Raw genomic sequence first — 18,901 nt, forward strand, 5'->3', positions numbered from 1 at the left:
GGGACCAATTAAGCACTGGCAGGGAACTCAGGGGATGATGCAATAATTGCATTCAAAGTTTTAGATTTATGCTTCCCTGACTCTGTGTGGAATATCCACGTTCCCCAGCTGGCGAACAATTGTGTTGTAACTGCAACTATCGGTTTCCTGTGCTCATGTAATGTAGCATTCCTTTCACCCTTATATAAAGACCGCTCTCATTAGCCAGTTCTAGTGCTTATCCCCTGTCCATGGTGCTGAAATACCCAAGCCAGGCCATTGTGGCCTGTTGGGGGAATGAAAGACAGTTCACAACATGAGTGGTTGCAGGGAGAAAATCCCAGTACAGTCATACCTTGGGTTATAGACGCTTCAGGTTGCGTTTTTTCAGGTTACGGACCACTGAAACCCGGAAGTACTGGAACAGGTTACTTCTGGGTTTCGGCGGTCGCGCATGCGCAGAATCGCAACCCGTGCGTGCACAGACACACCACTGTGGGTTGCGAACGCTGCGGGTTGCGAACGTGCATCCCGCACGGATCACGTTCGCAACCCGAGCATCCACTGTAACACAATCATTGTTTTTCATCAATGAAGTCTCTAAAAACTTGTTTGGGTATTGATTAAAACCTCATATATTGAACAACTACTGTTCATTCCTAACATAGAAAATCTAATCATCTACCTACCTACCTACCTGTCAGAGGGGTGTATGTGTGCACAATTTAGACTAGAATTGCACTCAAGAATTGTACTATTGGGAATAATCTGGCATTGGTAAAGAGATCCATTAGATGAAGTCATCTATCTTCCCTGTTTATATCGTCCTGGGTTTTGAATAAGGCCTGCGTGGGAAGGAGCTTTTTAATTGCTTCGTATAATTCATCTTGCACTCATTTGTGTATTTACATGTGCTTATTCACTAGGGAACAGTTAAAGTTTAATTGTCATTGCTTCCTAAGTAGCTGAGTAGGTGGATGCATACGGAGCTGGTAGTTTGTGCATATGGATTAGTCTCATGTCAGAGCAGATTCCTTGCTGAGGAGACTGTACAGATTTATAGATTTGTCTTAATTGCTTGAATAAATGGTTCACATCTGTAGAACATGCATTTCAAGCATCCAAAGCAGTCTGCAAATATTACCTTTGTAATCACAAAAAACAGTGCTGTATAATAGGATAGCATTATTACTCTACTATTGCAGGTGGAGGGGTGGGTGCATGTGTGTTGAACTTATAATGAAACTCCTGGCTGATTTGGGGAGTGTGGGGGCTGGCAAAATCCACAGAAAGCTACAGAGCCGTAAAGGTAAAGGGACCCCTGACCATTAGGTCCAGTCGTGGCCAACTCTGGGATTGTGGCGCTCATCTCGCTTTACTGGCCGAGGGAGCCGGTGTACAGCTTTGGGTCATGTGGCCAGCATGACTAAGCCGCTTCTGGCGAACCAGAGCAGCGCACGGAAACGCTGTTTACCTTCCCACCGGAGCGGTACCTATTTATCTACTTGCACTTTGATGTGCTTTCAAACTGCTAGGTTGGCAGGAGCTGGGACCGAGCAACGGGAGCTCACCCCGTCGCAGGGATTCAAACCGCCAACCTTCTGATCGGCAAGTCCTAGGCTCTGTGGTTTAACTCACAGCGCCACCCGCGTCCCTTTAAAGATCACGTAGAATGCGAAAACGATCAAGTAAGGAAATGTTGGGGAGATAGAATAAAGTTCTGTCTGAATGCAGCTGAAGAGTCTGACCTGGTATAAGACAGTGTTCCAAGTTACTCTAGCGTAGTTATTGTATTGAATTAATTGTAAATTTAGGCCACAATGTTTGGTCTGGGTTTCCTGAAAGAGCACATGCTTTAAAAGGTTGCTGGGTGGGGTAGGGGGAATTTGTTGGGACATTCTATTCAGTTCTGAACTTCTTGCCCTGCCCATTCCTGTGCTGGAATCATGACTCCTGAACTCTGTACCTGTTGCTGAGCCTATTCCATTACTTGCCTGAATAAGATCTCTTTCTTACTTACAAGAGTCTCTGTCTGCGTGTTTTGGGTGGGAGCCAGGACAAATGTGTAGATAGGACCAATGAATGGTAGAGCAGGCATGACTGCTGACAGTTTGCCCCCAAGGTTCTCGACGTTTGCAGAGAAAGGTTGTGCAGGGATTTGACCTCTGAAGCACCACTGGAAGTGACAAATTTGCCACCACTTATTGCAGTGGGAAGTCACTGTGAGTTGGGACTGACAGCATCAGTATGGCAAATACACATTTCATTACTTCTGGTCAGCTACCTTCAGGATTTAATTTGCTAGTGTCACAGCTGGAGAGGCTGTTTCACACCTCCAGGGAAATTTGGCAAGACCTGCCTCCTAAACCAAATGATTGCATCTAGCCTCCTTCACGGTTTATTATTACAAGCATGACAAGCCCAAGTCATACCAAAGCCCTCAGAAAAGCTGGGAGCAGACAAAGACCCTCAATGTACTACTACTATCTGTTTGCTTTCTCTCCCTGCAGAAATACATCTCATAAAGATTTGAGGCCCAGCCTCCAAACAGAGTTAAGGCCAGAAGGTGTTTTGGACTACAAGTCCCATCGTCCCGTACTCTTACCTATGCTGACTGGGGATGGGCTGAAAGTTAGTCTGGGGAGCATCAGAGATGATGCACTTGGCTGGGGAAAGCTGGTTTACACCTTCAGTTTCATGGAAATAAGTGGGGAAACCTAGAATGTGCCATAAAATCTGTGTGCCTCCTCAACTCTCTTATAATAATAATAATAAATTTTATTTATATCCCGCCCTCCCCAGCCGAAGCCGGGCTCAGGGCGGCTAACAACAATAAAACAGTACAAAAGTACAGCACAAACAACACTCTAAAATCATTCATTATAAAATTGATTCAAATCAAGCCACTGGCAACCATTGTGCCAGAGCTCCACGAAGATTGCCGAGGGAGGGAGTCAGGCTGTGCCCTGGCCAAAGGCCTGGTGGAACAGCTCTGTCTTGCAGGCCCTGCGGAAAGATGTCAAGTCCCGCAGGGCCCTAGTCTCTAGTGACAGAGCGTTCCACCAGATCGGAGCCACAGCCGAAAAAGCCCTGGCTCTAGTTGAGGCCAACCTAACTTCTCTGTGGCCTGGGACCTTCAAGATGTTTTTATTTGAAGACCGTAAGTTTCTCTGTGGGGCATACCAGGAGAGGCGGTCCCCTAGGTACAGGGGTCCTAGGCCGTATAGGGCTTTAAAGGTTAAAACCAGCACCTTAAACCTGATCCTGTACTCCACCGGGAGCCAGTGCAGCTGGTATAGCACTTTACTCTCATATGTTACTTCATTGTCAGTGGGTGGGGGATCTGAACCCCCCTAAACCACAAGAAAAGCCCTGCTGGGTCAGGTTAATGTTTCATCTAGTCCAGCATCCTGCTTTCATAGTAGCCACCCAGATGTCCATGGGAAGCTGCAAGCAGGACCCAAGCTCAATAACACTCCCCCCTCCTGTAGCTTCCAGCAACTGGTATTCACAACCATTACTGCTTCTGGCTGTTGCACACCACCCCAATCTCCACAAGCGGCGTGACATGACAAGGATGTCAGACGCACTTTAGCCTGGGTTTTCCTTTGATATGTGGTTTGTTTCCACATATGTGCAACCTGAGAATATGATGGGGACTGCTCAGAGCATTCATATTCCAAGAGGGTCTCTTGCTTCTCCCATAGGCACAGAAGGCTTGGGTCTCAGAACAGAGAAATCAGCCATGCTCTTTGTCTCTTTGTCACAGTCAGCCCACGTGGTGGTGTTCACCCCACTTCCTCTTCCTTGTATGTGAACCCAGTGAAAATATTCCCCTCTAGCATACATCGTCCAAACTCAGTGCTTTCCCCCCCCTAAAACAAATTGTTTAGGGGTACTCTCATTTTGACTCAAGAAAATCAAAATTTTATAATTCAAATGGGGGGGGGAATACAGTAAATGGACAAAACTACAAAGAACATGTAGAGTATTACCTCACACATTAAACGCTCGCTTCCATCTGAGACTCAGGAAACACCGGGAAAGGAAATGAGGCTGCCATTGGGGATAGTAATGTGCTAGAGAAGAAACTATTAAAAAAAAATTAAAAATTAAATTTTTTTCCTCTTCCGTTATATAGTGGTACCTCAGGTTAAGAACTTAATTCGTTCTGGCGGTCCATTCTTAACCTGAAGCTGTTCTTAACCTGAGACACCACTTTAGCTAATGGGGCCTCCCGCTGCCGCCGTGCCACCGCAGCACAATTTCTGTTCTCATCCTGAAGCAAAGTTCTTAACCCGAGGTACTATTTCTGGGTTAGCGGAGTCTGTAACCTGAAGCGTCTGTAACCTGAAGCATCTGTAACCTGAGGTACCACTGTATTCACAAAATGTTTAGGGGTACACGTACCCCTGCGTACCCCCCAGAAAAAGCACTGTCTAAACTGAAATCCCAAACCCTTATTTGTCTCTGCCCACTAACACACAGCTGGAGGAGGGGCTCCACCCCCTTTGCTGTCTGCCATTGAACATCCCGATGGCTCATCATTTGATGGGATGTAAGCAGCCTTTGTTCCCCACTCAGCTAGCAACCGCCAAGCTGGCTTGGCTTGTTAACATAGGCTTAATCCAGGGGTCCAGTGTATGGCATAGCTTAACTCTTCAAACATTGATTAATTCCAATTTTATTTGGACCCAGGACCCCACAAAGTCATAACAATAAATCAAGGATTGCTAGTGAGTGGCAGAGGCCTAGCGGACTATTTTCATTGCTGCCCATAACAGCCTTTTGTTGCTTTGAATGCAAGAGAGGGTAAAAGAGAAGTTGTGTTTGATGAGAAATTTTTCATGAATGGGTAACAAATAGAGCTTGCACCTGGTTTCTGAGCACCTGGTTTCTGATTGGTAAGAATGATCTCCGAGAAACCAATCAGGTAGGGGAAGCTTTTATTTGTGGCGGGGCAGTGAATGACTAATACTTGGTGCATTATAGACAAACCTTTGTGATATTTGTTGACTTATTTCCGGGGGTGGGGGTGGTGATAGAGGATTAGTCACACTGCTGAAAGATTTTCAGAACTCCTTGTGGAGGGACACCTAACTGGCTAGCTAACATCCTCACTCGATATGTTGCAAGAGCAAAGCCATTTCTGCTGTAGGAGCTGCAGAGCTGAGGCGTTTGAAGTTGCTCTGCTATGGACCATCAAAGGGCAAAGTGATTCAGAGGAGCTGAAAATATCACCTGGTGCTGACTTTTTGAGCAGCCAAGAGGTAGAGATCTAAGCATCGCCATGCCAATTAAATGGAGGGAAAGGGCTGGGAGTGATGGTGGAACTTTAAATGTGGTCCCTTTTTCATTATAATTACAGTCGCTGCATTTTGGAATTCCTGCAGACTTGGCGGTTTCCTTTCTGACAGATAGTTTGCAATTAATGAATGGAAGAGGGTTTTATTTTCCTTCCAAATCAGCCAAAGAATTGATTTTCTGTGTGACAGATGGAGAGAGGGAGAGAGAGAGAGAGAGAGAGAGAGAGAGAGAGAAGGTTAAACTGTTCCATTTTCTTCTATACACTTGAGTGACAGAGTTGTCTAATATGAAAAGGATTGAAGCTTCATAGAAAATAAATTGGGTGAGCAGGAAAGATTTGGGCTTCCTTGTATCTAAGAATGAGTGGATTCCCCCTGTTTCGGTTCCTTCATTTTTCTGTGGATTCACTCCACTTCTCCCAAATCCCAGTGTAATTATAGCTTTATGAAGGAGACATGGGTGAAAAACCAATTTTTTAAAAATAATAATAATAAAACCCTTAGAGCCACACTATTTGTAAAAGGAGTGAAGTCACACAGTGGGAACAATGCCCCTGTGCTGGAATCAAACTTTAAAAACTGGGAGGAAAATCCATGGTGGTAGAGAAAACTTATGGCACTATTTTATATATTAGTGTCTGGGAAGGAAGATTGGTATTGCCATTTGGGTTCACCTGTAACACACTTGTAGCTTTAATTTCTATAGATACAGGGTCCTGAAGCTGAAATCCCTTCTGTCGTCATCATGCCACATATAGGGTGTGATGTCAGAGATGGAGGGGAGGGGATATGTGGCCGTAGGAGGCGAGGAAGCAGGAGGATGATCCAGGGCAAGGGGCCAGTGATTTGTGGGGTTCTGTCTGCATTGAATGCCACTCATTGCCAATTTCAGGGCCACTGCTGCCTTGCTCTGGGGGCTAGCAGTGCTGGCATGCAGAACAGTCATGTTGCCATGTTACCGGAAGCACTACAAAAACAATCAATGTCCAGAGCAGGGGTGGAGGAAGGGTGTGTGGTGGGGGCAGGCTGCCCCGGATGTCTTCGCTGATGGGGTGACATTGTTGGGATGCGTCCAAGGAAACAGGGGCAGCGGCGTAGTGTGGGTTGTCAGCACCCGGGGCAAGGCAAGTAATTTGCGCCCCCTAACCCGGGGCAAGGCAAGTAATTTGCGCCCACTAACCCCTAACCTGCCGCCACTGCCAGCTTCTTCTTGCTGCTGCCTGGGCTGGGGTATTTACGGTAAGGTAGCCGCGGCGGGTCCGTGTCAGGTGATCTGAGGCGAGTTGCCGCTGGCGCTGCCGCCCAAACGACGCCGCTTGCTCGGAGGAGGAGGAGGGCAGAGAGGCGAGCAAAATGCAACAAGGCCCAGCAGCTGCAGCAGCAGCAGCGGGGGAGGCGGGGGTCTGTGAGGAGGGGCTGCCTGGCGCGCCCTCCGCGGCCCTGACGCGCGGGGACCGCAGCGAGCGCTGAGAGCTGCTGCCTGCTGGACGCGCGCACAGCTCGTCGGTTCCGCGAGACATGGGGCTCTGCTACAGCCTGCGCCCGAGGCTCTTCGGCGACTCTGGAGGTGGCGAGCGCGCGCCCCCAGATGTTGCGCCCGGTGCGGCCGGCCCCCCCTGCACCCCCACGCTACGCCACTGAACAGGGGCAATTGGCAGGCCCCCAGCTGGCTCCAGCCCCCCAGCCGGCAGCCGGGCGATATCCGGTCCTTGGATCAGAATGTAACTGCGCCTGGAGCTTCAGAAACCTTCAGAAGCTGAGCATGCAAGCCAGCAGAGAGAAAACAACTCATCGCAACAGAAGGGCAGATAGAAGCTGTGTAAAGCGTATTTACAGGCATTTTATTTAGCATCAGGACAAAGGGAAAAACATGTCTTCTCCCCTTCGTGTCCAAGCAAGCAGCATAAGCAAAAGCTATACACACAATGGAAGTTCCCAGCAAGCTGTGCTGGAAGGTAAACAGACATGTGACATACAACTCCGCACATTTGTTAAGGTGGAACGGAATATCGTAACAGACATTTGGTGCGCTGCCACCCACATCTCCCAAGCCTACTCCAAGCTGTTGGGGGAAGGGGGGAGCTGCGCCACTTTGCCAGTGGCATTCCCCCTTCCCCCTTCATTTTGACAGCTGGGGGAGGCTTGGGAGTTGCGGGCGTGCAGTGTGCTGAATATCCGCCATCAGCAGCTCGCTCCGCTCCCGGCTGCAGGGCGTGTGTGCTGCTCTGTGTACCCGAGCAGCTATCCCGCGCCTGGGAGGGCACCCTCCGTGCCCCGCCACCCTGGGCAGTGCAGGCATATGGTCTACCGCTGGTCCAGAGATCCCCACATCCTTAGAAGCAGTGGCAAACAAACTTGTAGAAATGGCAAAATTGACAGCAATTATTAGAGGCCACTCAAATCAGAGAATAATTAGAGAGTGGGATGGAGTGAAGGAATACATGAAAAAATATGGTTCCGGAATTGAAACGAAATTGATGTTTCAGTGTTTATTGTTTCATGATTTGTAAGGTGCCTTCTGATGGGGATGTAAGAAGGCATTTGAATTCCATTCCAGCCCATGTTTATTGCATGCAGCACTGTTTTTCTTTTTCACTACAGTCAGCTTCTGACAGACACAGCATTATCTCTCTCACTATTTACTGTGGCAGAATCTTACATACATACATACATACATACATACATACATTATTATGTTATTCCATACCATTTATTTCAGCGCAAAGGGCATTCCTTTAAATGCAAAGGAAACACAATAGAAATGGAAAAAATATTGTCAACTATGTACCTTTTATGGACTGAAAACAACAGCAAATACTGACTGTATTAGCTGGATTGATTTCTGTTCTGGACATGGGATGAATAAACTAACAACTAAACATCAGGAAGAACTTTCTGATGGTAAGAGCTGTTAGTGGAACGAACTCTCTCAGAAGGTGGTGGACTTTACTTCCTTGGAGGTTTTTAAGCAGAGGTTGGATGGCCATCTGTCATGGATGCTTTAGTTGAGATTCCTGCATTGCAAGGGGTTGGACTAGATGACCCTCAGGGTCCCTTCCAACTCTACAGTTCTATGAAATATTAATAGTGAATGTGTAAAATGTGCAGGGGTAAGCAAGAAATAATAATAGAATCAATTGAATAATTATTAAATTATAACAACACAAGAAGATGGAAGACGTAAAATATTGAGATTACACATGGATGAAGGGGAGTGAGGGTATATGGGAACCTATAATATCATTTATAATATAATTTGTTAATTGCGTTGTATTTACATATAGCAAAGGGAAGCCTAGAGCAATTAGATATATTTTAATTTAGGTAATCTATGTAATAGGCTTATGTTAGAAAATGAATATGGATTTTGAATTTGGTGTTTGAAATTTTTTGGGGGGTTTTGAAATAAAAAATAAAAAATAAAATAAAAAAGAAGAAGCAGCAGTGCTCATGCCAGAACATCATTTTCACCCCCAGGGAAAAAATGCCAAAATGGGTGTGTGTGTGTTTCCTCTCCCATCCTGATCCTCTCCTTCTTGATCTGACCATTATTAAAACCTTCCTAAGCATGATCCACGCCTCTTCTCTGTTGGCGGCAGAGAAAACAGCAGCGCCTGCTGAGCGGCTTTTGCCAATGCGTTTCTTTTGCTTATTCACTTGCAGAATGCGGCGCCTTTCCACGTGGCAGTGCGAGACGACAACTGCATCGCCGTCTCCCTCGAAGCAGCGGACGTGGTGAGCTCGTCCTCGGTGTATGTTGTCAAAATCACCGGCGAATCTAAGAACTATTTTTTCCAGTTTGACGAATTCAACAGCACTTTACCTGCTCCTGTGGTTTTCAATGCCTCGTACCATGGCCTTTATTACATAGTGACTCTGGTCGTGGTGAGCGCAAACATGGTTTCCAAGCCAGCAAGATCCATCACGGTGTTAACCAGTAAGTAACTTTTAAAAATCAAAGTGAACGCATTTGAAACTTGGGCACTACACCTTTTTTCAGTTTATTGGTGCCAGACATGGAGTGGAGTGAGGAGCCAGTGAAGTGCAGTGGTTTAAGTGTTGGAATAGGACCTGGAAGACCAGGGTTCAAATCCCTACTCAGTCATGAAGTTCACAGGGATATCTTGGGCTGGTCACTGCCTCTCAGCCTATCCTCCCTCACAGTGTTATTGTGGGGATTAAATGAGGAGGGGGAGAACCATATGTGCCCCCTTGAGCTTATTGGAGAAAAAGATGGAATATGAATGCAATCAATTAATAAGAGGCAGGCATCCCGAGAAGGAAAATTCACAGCGCATCCTGAGAGCCAGCTGCCATGAATATCACAACTGAAATAATAGGCAGGCACACCAGCAGACCTACCAGTCTGCCTTCCTCATGCCTCTGCGTTTTCTGAATCCATGGCCTTTCATGCGTTTGATGCTGTGTCTTTTGGGGTGTTGCTGGACTTCAGCTCCCATCAGCCCCAGCAAGGAGGGGCACCAGTCAGAGACATAGCTGTCAGCCGTCCCTTATTTGGCGGGACAGTCCCTTATCCCAGTGCCGTGTCCCGCTGCTGTCCCTTATTGATGATGTCCCTTAAATTTCCTGGGTTTCAAAGGAAGCAGCTCCTCTCCCTCCCTCCCTGTCGACCAGGGAGGAGGGAGGCTCCAACTGTGTTGCTTGGCTGCGTTGCTCACCCAATAAGGAGTCTAAGAACGACTGGGGGGTGGAGCTTGCATGCCTTGTGCCGATCAAATCGGCTGCATTGCCTGGGGGCTCGCTTTTGCTCAGTGCTTCCCAGCGGAGAGGTGACGGTGGTTTTCCTTGCTGCATCCCCTTTGCCGGGTTGCTGCACTGTGGGAACCACCGCTTGAGGCTTCGTTTGGCTGCTGGCTGGGCTTTCTGCCTTTGGCTCAGAGGGGCTCAGAAGTTGAACATACCTGTGCTCGGAAAATCCCTTATTTTGGCTGCTGATCCCTTATTTTCAAGGCTGCTGGTCCCTTATTTTCAAATCTGTAAGTTGACAGCTGTGGTCAGAGATGTAGTCCCTCAACATTGGTAGAGCCACAGTTTAGCCACCCCTGGTTAGTGATCCATTTGGTCCCCACCGCCTGGACTGGGGTTGCTATTTACATACATAGATGCCAATGTCACCTTTCATCTCTAGGCAAAGAGGAGCTAGGGAATTCTGCTCTGGAGGGTAGGACCTGTGCCAGTGACTTCAAGTTACAAGAAAGGAGATTCGGACTTAACTTCAGGAAAAGCTTTCTGGCAGTAAGAGTTGTTCAACATGGGAACAGACTCCCTAGGGAGGTTGTAGACTCCCTTCCTTGGAGGTTTTTAAGCCGATGGTTGGGTGGCCATTTGTCATGGGTGCTTTGGTTGAGATTCTGACACCCTTGGGTCTCCTCCAACATTATAATTCTATGATTCTGGGGCTGAGGAAGGATCACAGGGGTAACACAGTGCCTGGATTTGATTCCTCTTCCCTCCCCATCCCTTTCACCTTGTGTGCCATGTGGTTTGTTTGTTTTTTTGATCGTAAGGCTATGGGCAGGGACTGTTGTGTTTCAACCGATTGCATGCAAGTTTCTACTAGCCTTTTTTTCTGCTTAAGAGTACAAGCTCGCCAAATAAATAATTAAATGAAATAAATATGAAATGCCCCACCCCCTCAGTCTGGACCTGGATTCCCCCACATGCCTGCCTGCTATTTATTAAACAAAAGCCACGTGCCCAGGAGTCAAACATGTCTAGTTTGGCCCACAGATGGAGAGAAACCGGTGACAGGTGTAGAAAAATCCTGGTGGAAGACGGTTTAAAAAGACACGAGGAATGAGAAGGGGAAGGCGGAAGGGTTTTCCCAGTGTTCGCCGACACTCGGTGGTTAAAACACCACCTTCTTTATATTGCGATCCTTAATTACCATTGTTGTCAATGGCAACCCGTGCGGCAGTCGAAACTCGCTGCGCCATATGGCTCCCTGTCTGCTAAAGATCACTGGCTTATGGAGACCATATGAGAGCATATTGACAGAGCGCATGCCTAATTGCGGCTGGGCCTTACAGACTGGCGTGCCACTTCGATCCAGGCAGGCGTCGCGCTCCCAGCCTGTCCGCCGGCGTTGGCTGCCGTGGGACACAGCAAACGAGGCCCCCGAAGAGGCCTCAGTCTGCGAAATAAGCATCACCAAAGCAATTGGTCCCTTAGTTGTCCTTTGACATTTCACCACAGTTCCTCAGGGCCTATTGATGTTTGCAGGAGAGCTGCTCATCACTGTCACATCTCTCTTCAGGGAAAGAGCGCACAAGTCTTCAGAACAATGGCTTGAATGTCTGCCTAATATGCATGAGGCTGGCGCTTTCCTACTTAGGAGTTGCATGGGCATCTGGTACATGCTATCTTCAGCTACCTTCACTATGAGTCGAGATAGATCCTGTTCACATTTTTCTTGGGTGTTAATGCTGGGTGCATGGAAATTGTTCAGAATAGAGTCATAGAAATGTAGAGCTGGAAGGGACCACGATTGTCATCTAGTAAAACCTGCAATACAGGAATCTTTTGCCCAACGTGGGGCTAGAACCCACAACGCTAAGATTAAGAGGTTTAGGCTGTCAGGAGGTTGGTCAGTTAAGCCTCCCCTGAAAAAGAGGAGGTGTCTCAATAAATAAAAGAGTGGAAGGAGGGCACAGGTTTGCATAACATCTACCAGGGCTGATTTAATAATAATTATAATAATAATTTATTATTTATGCCCCGCCCATCTGGCTGGGTTTCTCCAGCCAATCTGGGCGGCTTCCAACAAAACACTAAAATACAATAACCTATTAAACATTAAAAGCTTTCTTAAACAGGGCTGCAGATGTCTTCTAAAAGTCTGGTAGTTGTTGTTCTCTTTGACATCTGGTGGGAGGGCGTTCCACAGGGCGGGCGCCACTACCGAGAAGGCCCTCTGCCTGGTTCCCTGTAGCTTTGCTTCTCGCAATGAGGGAACCGCCAGAAGGCCCTCGGCGCTGGACCTCAGCGTCCGGGCAGAATGATGGGGGTGGAGATGCTCCTTCAGGTATACTGGACGGCGGCCGTTTAGGGCTTTAAAGGTCAGCACCAACACTTTGAATTTCTATGTACAGGTGCCCTTGTGGAAAGGATTAGTGCAACAGACGTAGGATGCCATGCCTCTCACCTTGGCAGGGGAGAGTGTGACCAGGTGACTTGAGGGTCTGCTCCATCTGCTGTCCAGGGGCTCGCTGTTGATGACAGGCAGTTCTGACGCCCTTACCTGCTCTCCCTTTTTAAAGGGTTATTTCTCTTTAAACTGGGCTCACACCAGACAGCCCTTCAAATGGATGGCTCCCACAAGTAGAAGCCACAGGACTGCCCTAGCTGGCAGCCAGCTTGAGAGTTATGTAGCATAGTGAGAGACAAGAGAGAGAGAGAATATGTGTTCTTTCCATCCCGATTGCTTCTTGCTGAAACCTCCCACCCCCAGGTTTCAATCAGCACTACAAAGCTCCTTTCCAGGCTGGCTGGTTCCCGGGGGGGGGAGGGAGCACTCTTATTAGGGTCTGGGGAAACACTGTTCTATTTTGATCTCTTCCCCCCCCCCGCCCCATGTGCATATGAGGAACTCTAAGAAAATAAAATACCTAGGGAAAGTTCCTCTATTTATTCCCAATAATTAAAATTTGACTAGGCACTGGATTCTTAATTATCTGCTCTCTCTGCAATGCCTTAGAGAGGTGGAGAAGCAATATTAGTGGAGCCTAACAGAAGGTATACCATAGCATACCTTCGCCAGTACCAAACCGCTGGTTTAATGAAAACAACTTGCCATATAATAGTAATTTTTGGAAGTCCAGAGACCCATCCTTTGTCAATTAAAACACACAATAAAACACTCCCGTCGAAACAACTCGGTAATCAAATCAGGTTGGCAGATTAAAAGAATGTCCTTGCAAATATCCCATGAGCTGTGGGATAATTTGTAGTAGCTTGGCAAAGATTTCTGACATCTAGTGGTTCAGTGATAGCAAGAACAAAAAGGGTTATTGTTGTTGTTTTAAAAGAAACACATTAAGTTAGGTATTCCTACTAACTCAAGTGTAGAGTTGGACTTGCATATGCAGTTTCCCCCTGTGTATGAATAATGAGGTACAGTAGGTCATTGGATCTATTCGCCAATCCCCTGATTCACCATTTTGCATTTAGCTCCACCTCATCTGTTATTTTGCACCTGCCTCCAGCTCGTGGATCTCAAGGTTCTCTAAAGAAACGAAGAACATTCAGCCAGCCTAAAGATTGCCCGTGCAATTTTGGTTTCCATAAGGCAGTGAAAACCACTGCACTGTGTGTTCCAAAGTCTGCTCACTCCAAGTTCGTTGTACATGAAGTCAAATGTGACACCCAGCTCAGAGGTGGAGAATGTGCTTCAGCTGAAAAAGCTCCAGGTTCTGTCTCTGACATCTCTGGTTAAATGGGAGAGGCCCTTGCCTCACATCCTGGAGAACCACTGCCAGTCAGAGTAGGCATTATTGATCCAGGTGGACAAGTTGCCTAACGAGGTATAAGACATCTTCCTCTGAGAGCATGGAGGTTGCAGCCAAGCCTGTGAATTGGCTTTAGGCATCACAGAAGAAAATCCCCAGATTTATTTTTCTTTGAATGAAATCTGCAGCATGAATCTCAGCCAATTTTATCGATGCTTTCAAGATACTGTTTTCGTTTTTGGAAAGCAATTTAAAACTTTGCTACTAAAACAACATGCTTGCATCATCGCTCTTTCTCCATCTAGAGGCTTAGGTTTTAAGGCAAGCCTAATAATATAGCCAAGTCTGGGTCAGATCAATGCAATTTATTTCTTTTTTCGTTCTTTCCTTTTTCCCCTCCTCTCAGCTCTGTATCGATCTTGCTCCTTGTCACAGAGCTGATCACACTGAGAGAATAAGAATGATATGTTTATGAGAAGGGGAATAGCAGCCTGCTGTAAATACACTTCTTCCTCTCTTTGGGAAGAGTTGGAAAACAAATGTATTCTTCAACTGGGATATTGACTGGAGCGAACCACCAGTGTGATGGAATGCATATTGTTGGACACAGATTGCAAAGGTGGTTGCAAAGAGAATATTGCAGGCCTAGGGAGCCTGTGGCCCTCCAGATGTTGTTGGAGTCAACTACAACTCCCATCAGGCCTAACCAGTATGGGCAGTGGTCAGGGATGATGGGAGCTGGAGTCCAGTAACATCTGGAGGGCCACATGTTCCCCATCCTTGAGCTGTAGGATAACTCCTAAGTATGACTCCACACATTCTTCCTTGCTGCTTCTTAAAAGACTCCCCTCATTCTACTTCATGTCTAGAACCCCTTATTTGAATTCAATGCAAACTTCAGGGGCTCCTAATGCTCATCTCAATTAATAGGCAAGCACTGCAAAATCCCCAAATCATTTCAGATTAAAAATCCAAGCTGGAGAAGAATTCCTGGCTTAATTCACTTGCTACGCACCCAGTCCTAAAGAGAACTTTGCATTGCTAGGACTTCTCCTTCTGGGATCTCTCCTAGCCATACAGAGCTACAAAATACCTCCATAGCTGTGGAAGCTGTTGATGCGAGGGAAGTCTAACCCATGAAGGACCCTTGAGGCAAGAGAGTCACCTGTGGTGGGTGAGTTTTCCCCACCAAAACGATCACTTTTTCCCCATTGTGTGCCATCTCTGTTTTTTATTGGCTTGTAAATGAGTTGACCCATCACCCCAGTTTGTGTTTCGGGGTGATTTCCAAGCCAATTTGATCTGAGCCATTAGCCGTTGGCCCAGTTCTGCTCCAATGTGTCACTGTCACTCTTCTCCTCTTGGTGCTTGTGATTGGAAATGTAGCCTCTTGATTGCAACAGTTGGTTATTAATTGTTGTCAGTCTGTCTTCCAATGCACTGATAAAATTGGAGAAGTAGTGCTGTTGTTTAGTCGTGTCCGACTCTTCGTGACCCCATGGACCAGAGCACGCCAGGCACTCCTGTCTTCCACTGCCTCCTGCAGCTTGGTCAAACTCATTCTGGTAGCTTCGAGAACACTGTCCAACCATCTCGTCCTCTGTCGTCCCCTTCTCCTTGTGCCCTCCATCTTTCCCAACACCAGGGTCTTTTCCAGGGAGTCTTCTCTTCTCATGAGGTGGCCAAAGTATTGGAGCCTCCGCTTCAGGATCTGTCCTTCCAGTGAGCACTCAGGGCTGATTTCCTTAAGAATTGAGAGGTTTGGTCTTCTTGCAGTCCATGGGACTCTCAAGAGTCTCCTCCAGCACCATAATTCAAAAGCATCAATTATTCGGCGATCAGCCTTCTTTATGGTCCACCTCTCACATCCATACATCACTACTGGGAAAATCATGGCTTTAACTATACGGACCTTTGTTGGCAAGGGGATGTCTCTGCTTTTTAGAGACAAAGAGAAGAGGTAATAGGGGTTAATTCAGCAAATTCCTCCCTTGGCCCTTTTGTCTGCCCTGATTCCTCACCCACAGCAGCACAAACCAGCAGTACTATTGCAAAGGAAGAATGGGAGAAAGGAGCTGTTTGTCAGGGTTCAGCAGAGTTTAACAGTACAGTACGAACAGCCCAGCGATCAGGTTCCAAAGTAACCTCTGGCAGTCAAGGCACCAGAGGCAGACTGCATGGGCTAAGTTGGCGAGGATCAGGCCTTGTTTCGCACCTTCTCTCATAGACCAGTTGCTCAGACTACAGAATCAAATTTAGGAAAGTTCTTATATAGTGCCTTTCAAATATAGACTCATGGAACTGTAGAGTTGGGAGGGACCCCTGTGCATTTATAAAGAAGCACACTTTCTCCTGGGCTGCAGTACAACAACCACAACAAAACCAGGTCTAGCCTCCTCCTCTGATATTGGGGGTCTTACATCTGATGAAGTAGGGTCCGCTGGCTTGAAAACTGATGCCATTAAAGCAACCTTTCAGGGTCTTGTTGCTTTTGCTGAAGCACATTAACACGGCTGCTCTTCTGGAAATCGACCTTGAACAGTGAGTGCGTAGGGTACCTAGCTGCTGAGATATTTCCAAAAGACGCAATGTTGAATGCAGCATCTCCAAATGCTATTCATTAATCCATGTTGATTTGCTGGCTGCAGCTAGAAAGAAAACAGAAGAAGGGAGAGCTTAATGATGCCTCCCACTTGATCTAATCATCACTTAATTAAATCAGAAGATCAGGGCCAAAATAAAATTGTAATAAAAATGAATACCAAGCTTGCATTCCTCATCTGATTTCTTCTGGGAAGAAGTAACAGGGTAATGCAATCGCTCAGTCTATAAAGTTGCCATAATTAGAAAATTGTAATGTGATTATGGCATAGGGAGGCTTCATCAGGCAGAAAGTCATGAAGGATAGCTAAGCCCCGTGTGCCTTCAGACAATAGTAGAGGCAAGCTGAATCCAGCAGGAGTCCCAAGCCAGACCATCATGCCTGATCCTACCTAGAAAATTGGCTGAACCTAACCCTGTCCAAAGGTTTCACTGCATTGGTTACTTTATAATTTGCCTTTCCTCTGAAGACATCAAGGCAGTGTACAGTACATGGTTCATCCTGACCTGAATTTTATCCTCACAACGTCCCTGTGGGGTTTGTCAGGCTGAGGGAGTGCAGACCCGAGGTCTTTTGGTAAGTTTCACAACTGGGTAGGGATACGCACCAGTTCTAGGGAAACACTCTAACCACTACACCATGCTGTCATTATGTTGCAAAATGTCAGTTGAAACATGACTCTTGCAATTAACATCTCTGAATTTGGTCAATAATATGTACAAAGCTGCATTTATGAGGGGAAAGCGTGCAGAAATATATTAGGGGGAACTTGCTGTGTATATTAGACAAAACTGCAGACCGAAACATCAATATTAGGAGAGTTTTCCTAAAGGTGTGTGTTTTCTTGCGAAGATGTGGCAAACTGAATTTAAGACTGAAAATGTGAGAGGTGGTGATAAACTGAAATTGGCAGACTTGTCCGTCCATCCCTGGTGTGATAGAACATTAGAGGCATTGGGGGAAATTAAAATAAAGGCTCTCCCACATCCAGCTTCCTGGAGCTCTTCTGAATGCTGGCATGCCACATTTGAGAGATGTCCCATGGCAACATCAGGTGTCTGGGGGGCACTGGGACCCCAAGAGCTGCCCAAGGGTGCCACATGCTGGTCACTGCAGGCAATGGAACAATTCACACATTTACCTTTTACAGACTGAGAAATTAAGTCATTTATTTGCATGTACAACTAAGACCCCAAGTCATTGCAAAATATTTATCTCTTTCTAAAACCTGATTATCTTGAGAACTAAAATGCATTGTTTCTCTCTCTCTCTCTTTCAGAACCTCTACCTGTAACCAGCGTTTCCATCTACGACTATAAACCATCACCAGAAACCGGGGTGCTGTTTGAGATCCAGTATCCAGAGAAGTACAATGTTTTCACCCGTGTGAATATAAGCTACTGGGAAGGGAAAGACTATCGGACCATGTTATATAAAGGTAGGTGGAATCTTAAACAATGGTAGTTGAGGTCAGAGCCAAAAATGAGGAGACAGAACCAAAAGTGGGCAGGACAGCCCCTTTTTCTCTCAACTCTCTTTTTGATACCTCCCCCTTGCTTCTCTGCCTCCCTGTCTTCCTCTGCCGCTCACCAGACTGTCAGGAGAAGGGCAGATTATTCTAGTTAGAAGTCTGAGCAGATCACTTGCAGGGGGCTTCCCCCTCCACCTTAGATCACTCCATCCACCTGGTCTCCTCCTGAACATTTCCCCCTCCTGACCTTCTCTTCCTTTGGACTCCACCCAACCACAGGAAATTAGGCTTCATCCAAAAGTTCCCCACCCCGGGGGATATATCCAATTGTCTTCACATACAGAACAGTCAGGTAGTGCTGCCTGCCTACACTCTTCTCTGTTCCACCAACAACTCCCAGCCCTTCCTGTCCCTGGGCCCTGTATGCTGACCTTGTCTCAAACCTTTGGGCAAGTTAGAATGTTTATAGCCATTCCATAGCACCTCAGCGAGGGAGATCTCCTTTCAATATGATGCAATGTAAATACAATGTAAATACAGAAATATCTTGGTTTGCCCAGATAATCATCACCTACTGAAGGTGTAAAGTTCACATGAAGCTGGAAATAAGGGGCAATTCACAAAGCCAGCCATTTCATTAGTTGATTATCCTCTTGTGATGGCATTATTGTTTTATGTCAAGACCTGGGGGATAAAGTTCCTGCTAAGGGTGCCATTGAACAAATACTCCCCCTACAAACCATGCTTCTTACTACCCATTACATTAGCTTGATGATCAAGAACAGGCATAGGCAAACTCCGACCCTCCAGATGTTTAGGGCTACAATTCCCACCCCCCCACACTAACAGGACCAGTGGTCAGGGATTATGGGAATTGCAGTCCCAAACATCTGGAGGGCCGGAGTTTGCCTATGCCTGATCAAGAACATCCTTTGCATGCTGAAGGTCCCAGATTCAAACCCTGACATCTCTAAGTGGGGATTGTCCCCTGCCTGAAGCCCTGGAGAGCTGCAACCAATCAACACCAACGGTATTGAATAAGATGGGCCAATGGTCTGTCTCGGTGTAAGGCAAC

At 46.7% G+C, this 18,901-nt stretch overlaps 1 protein-coding gene across 3 annotated transcripts in view; it reads left to right on the plus strand.

Moving 5' to 3' along the window:
- PTPRO (protein tyrosine phosphatase receptor type O) overlaps window positions 1-18,901 on the plus strand; it is a 130,551-nt gene that overhangs the window by 52,560 nt on the left and 59,090 nt on the right. For 2 of the 3 annotated variants that reach the window (XM_053405039.1, XM_053405040.1), the window contains exons 2-3: window positions 8,949-9,222; window positions 17,635-17,793. In XM_053405039.1, coding sequence (XP_053261014.1) covers window positions 8,949-9,222; window positions 17,635-17,793 — 433 coding nt within the window. Of the gene's footprint in view, window positions 1-8,948; window positions 9,223-14,781; window positions 14,928-17,634; window positions 17,794-18,901 lie in introns of those variants that run through there. The other variant, XM_053405041.1, reaches the window with a different exon arrangement.

The sequence above is a fragment of the Podarcis raffonei genome, chromosome 10 (assembly GCF_027172205.1).
Source record: "Podarcis raffonei isolate rPodRaf1 chromosome 10, rPodRaf1.pri, whole genome shotgun sequence".
NCBI classification, from domain to species: domain Eukaryota; kingdom Metazoa; phylum Chordata; class Lepidosauria; order Squamata; family Lacertidae; genus Podarcis; species Podarcis raffonei.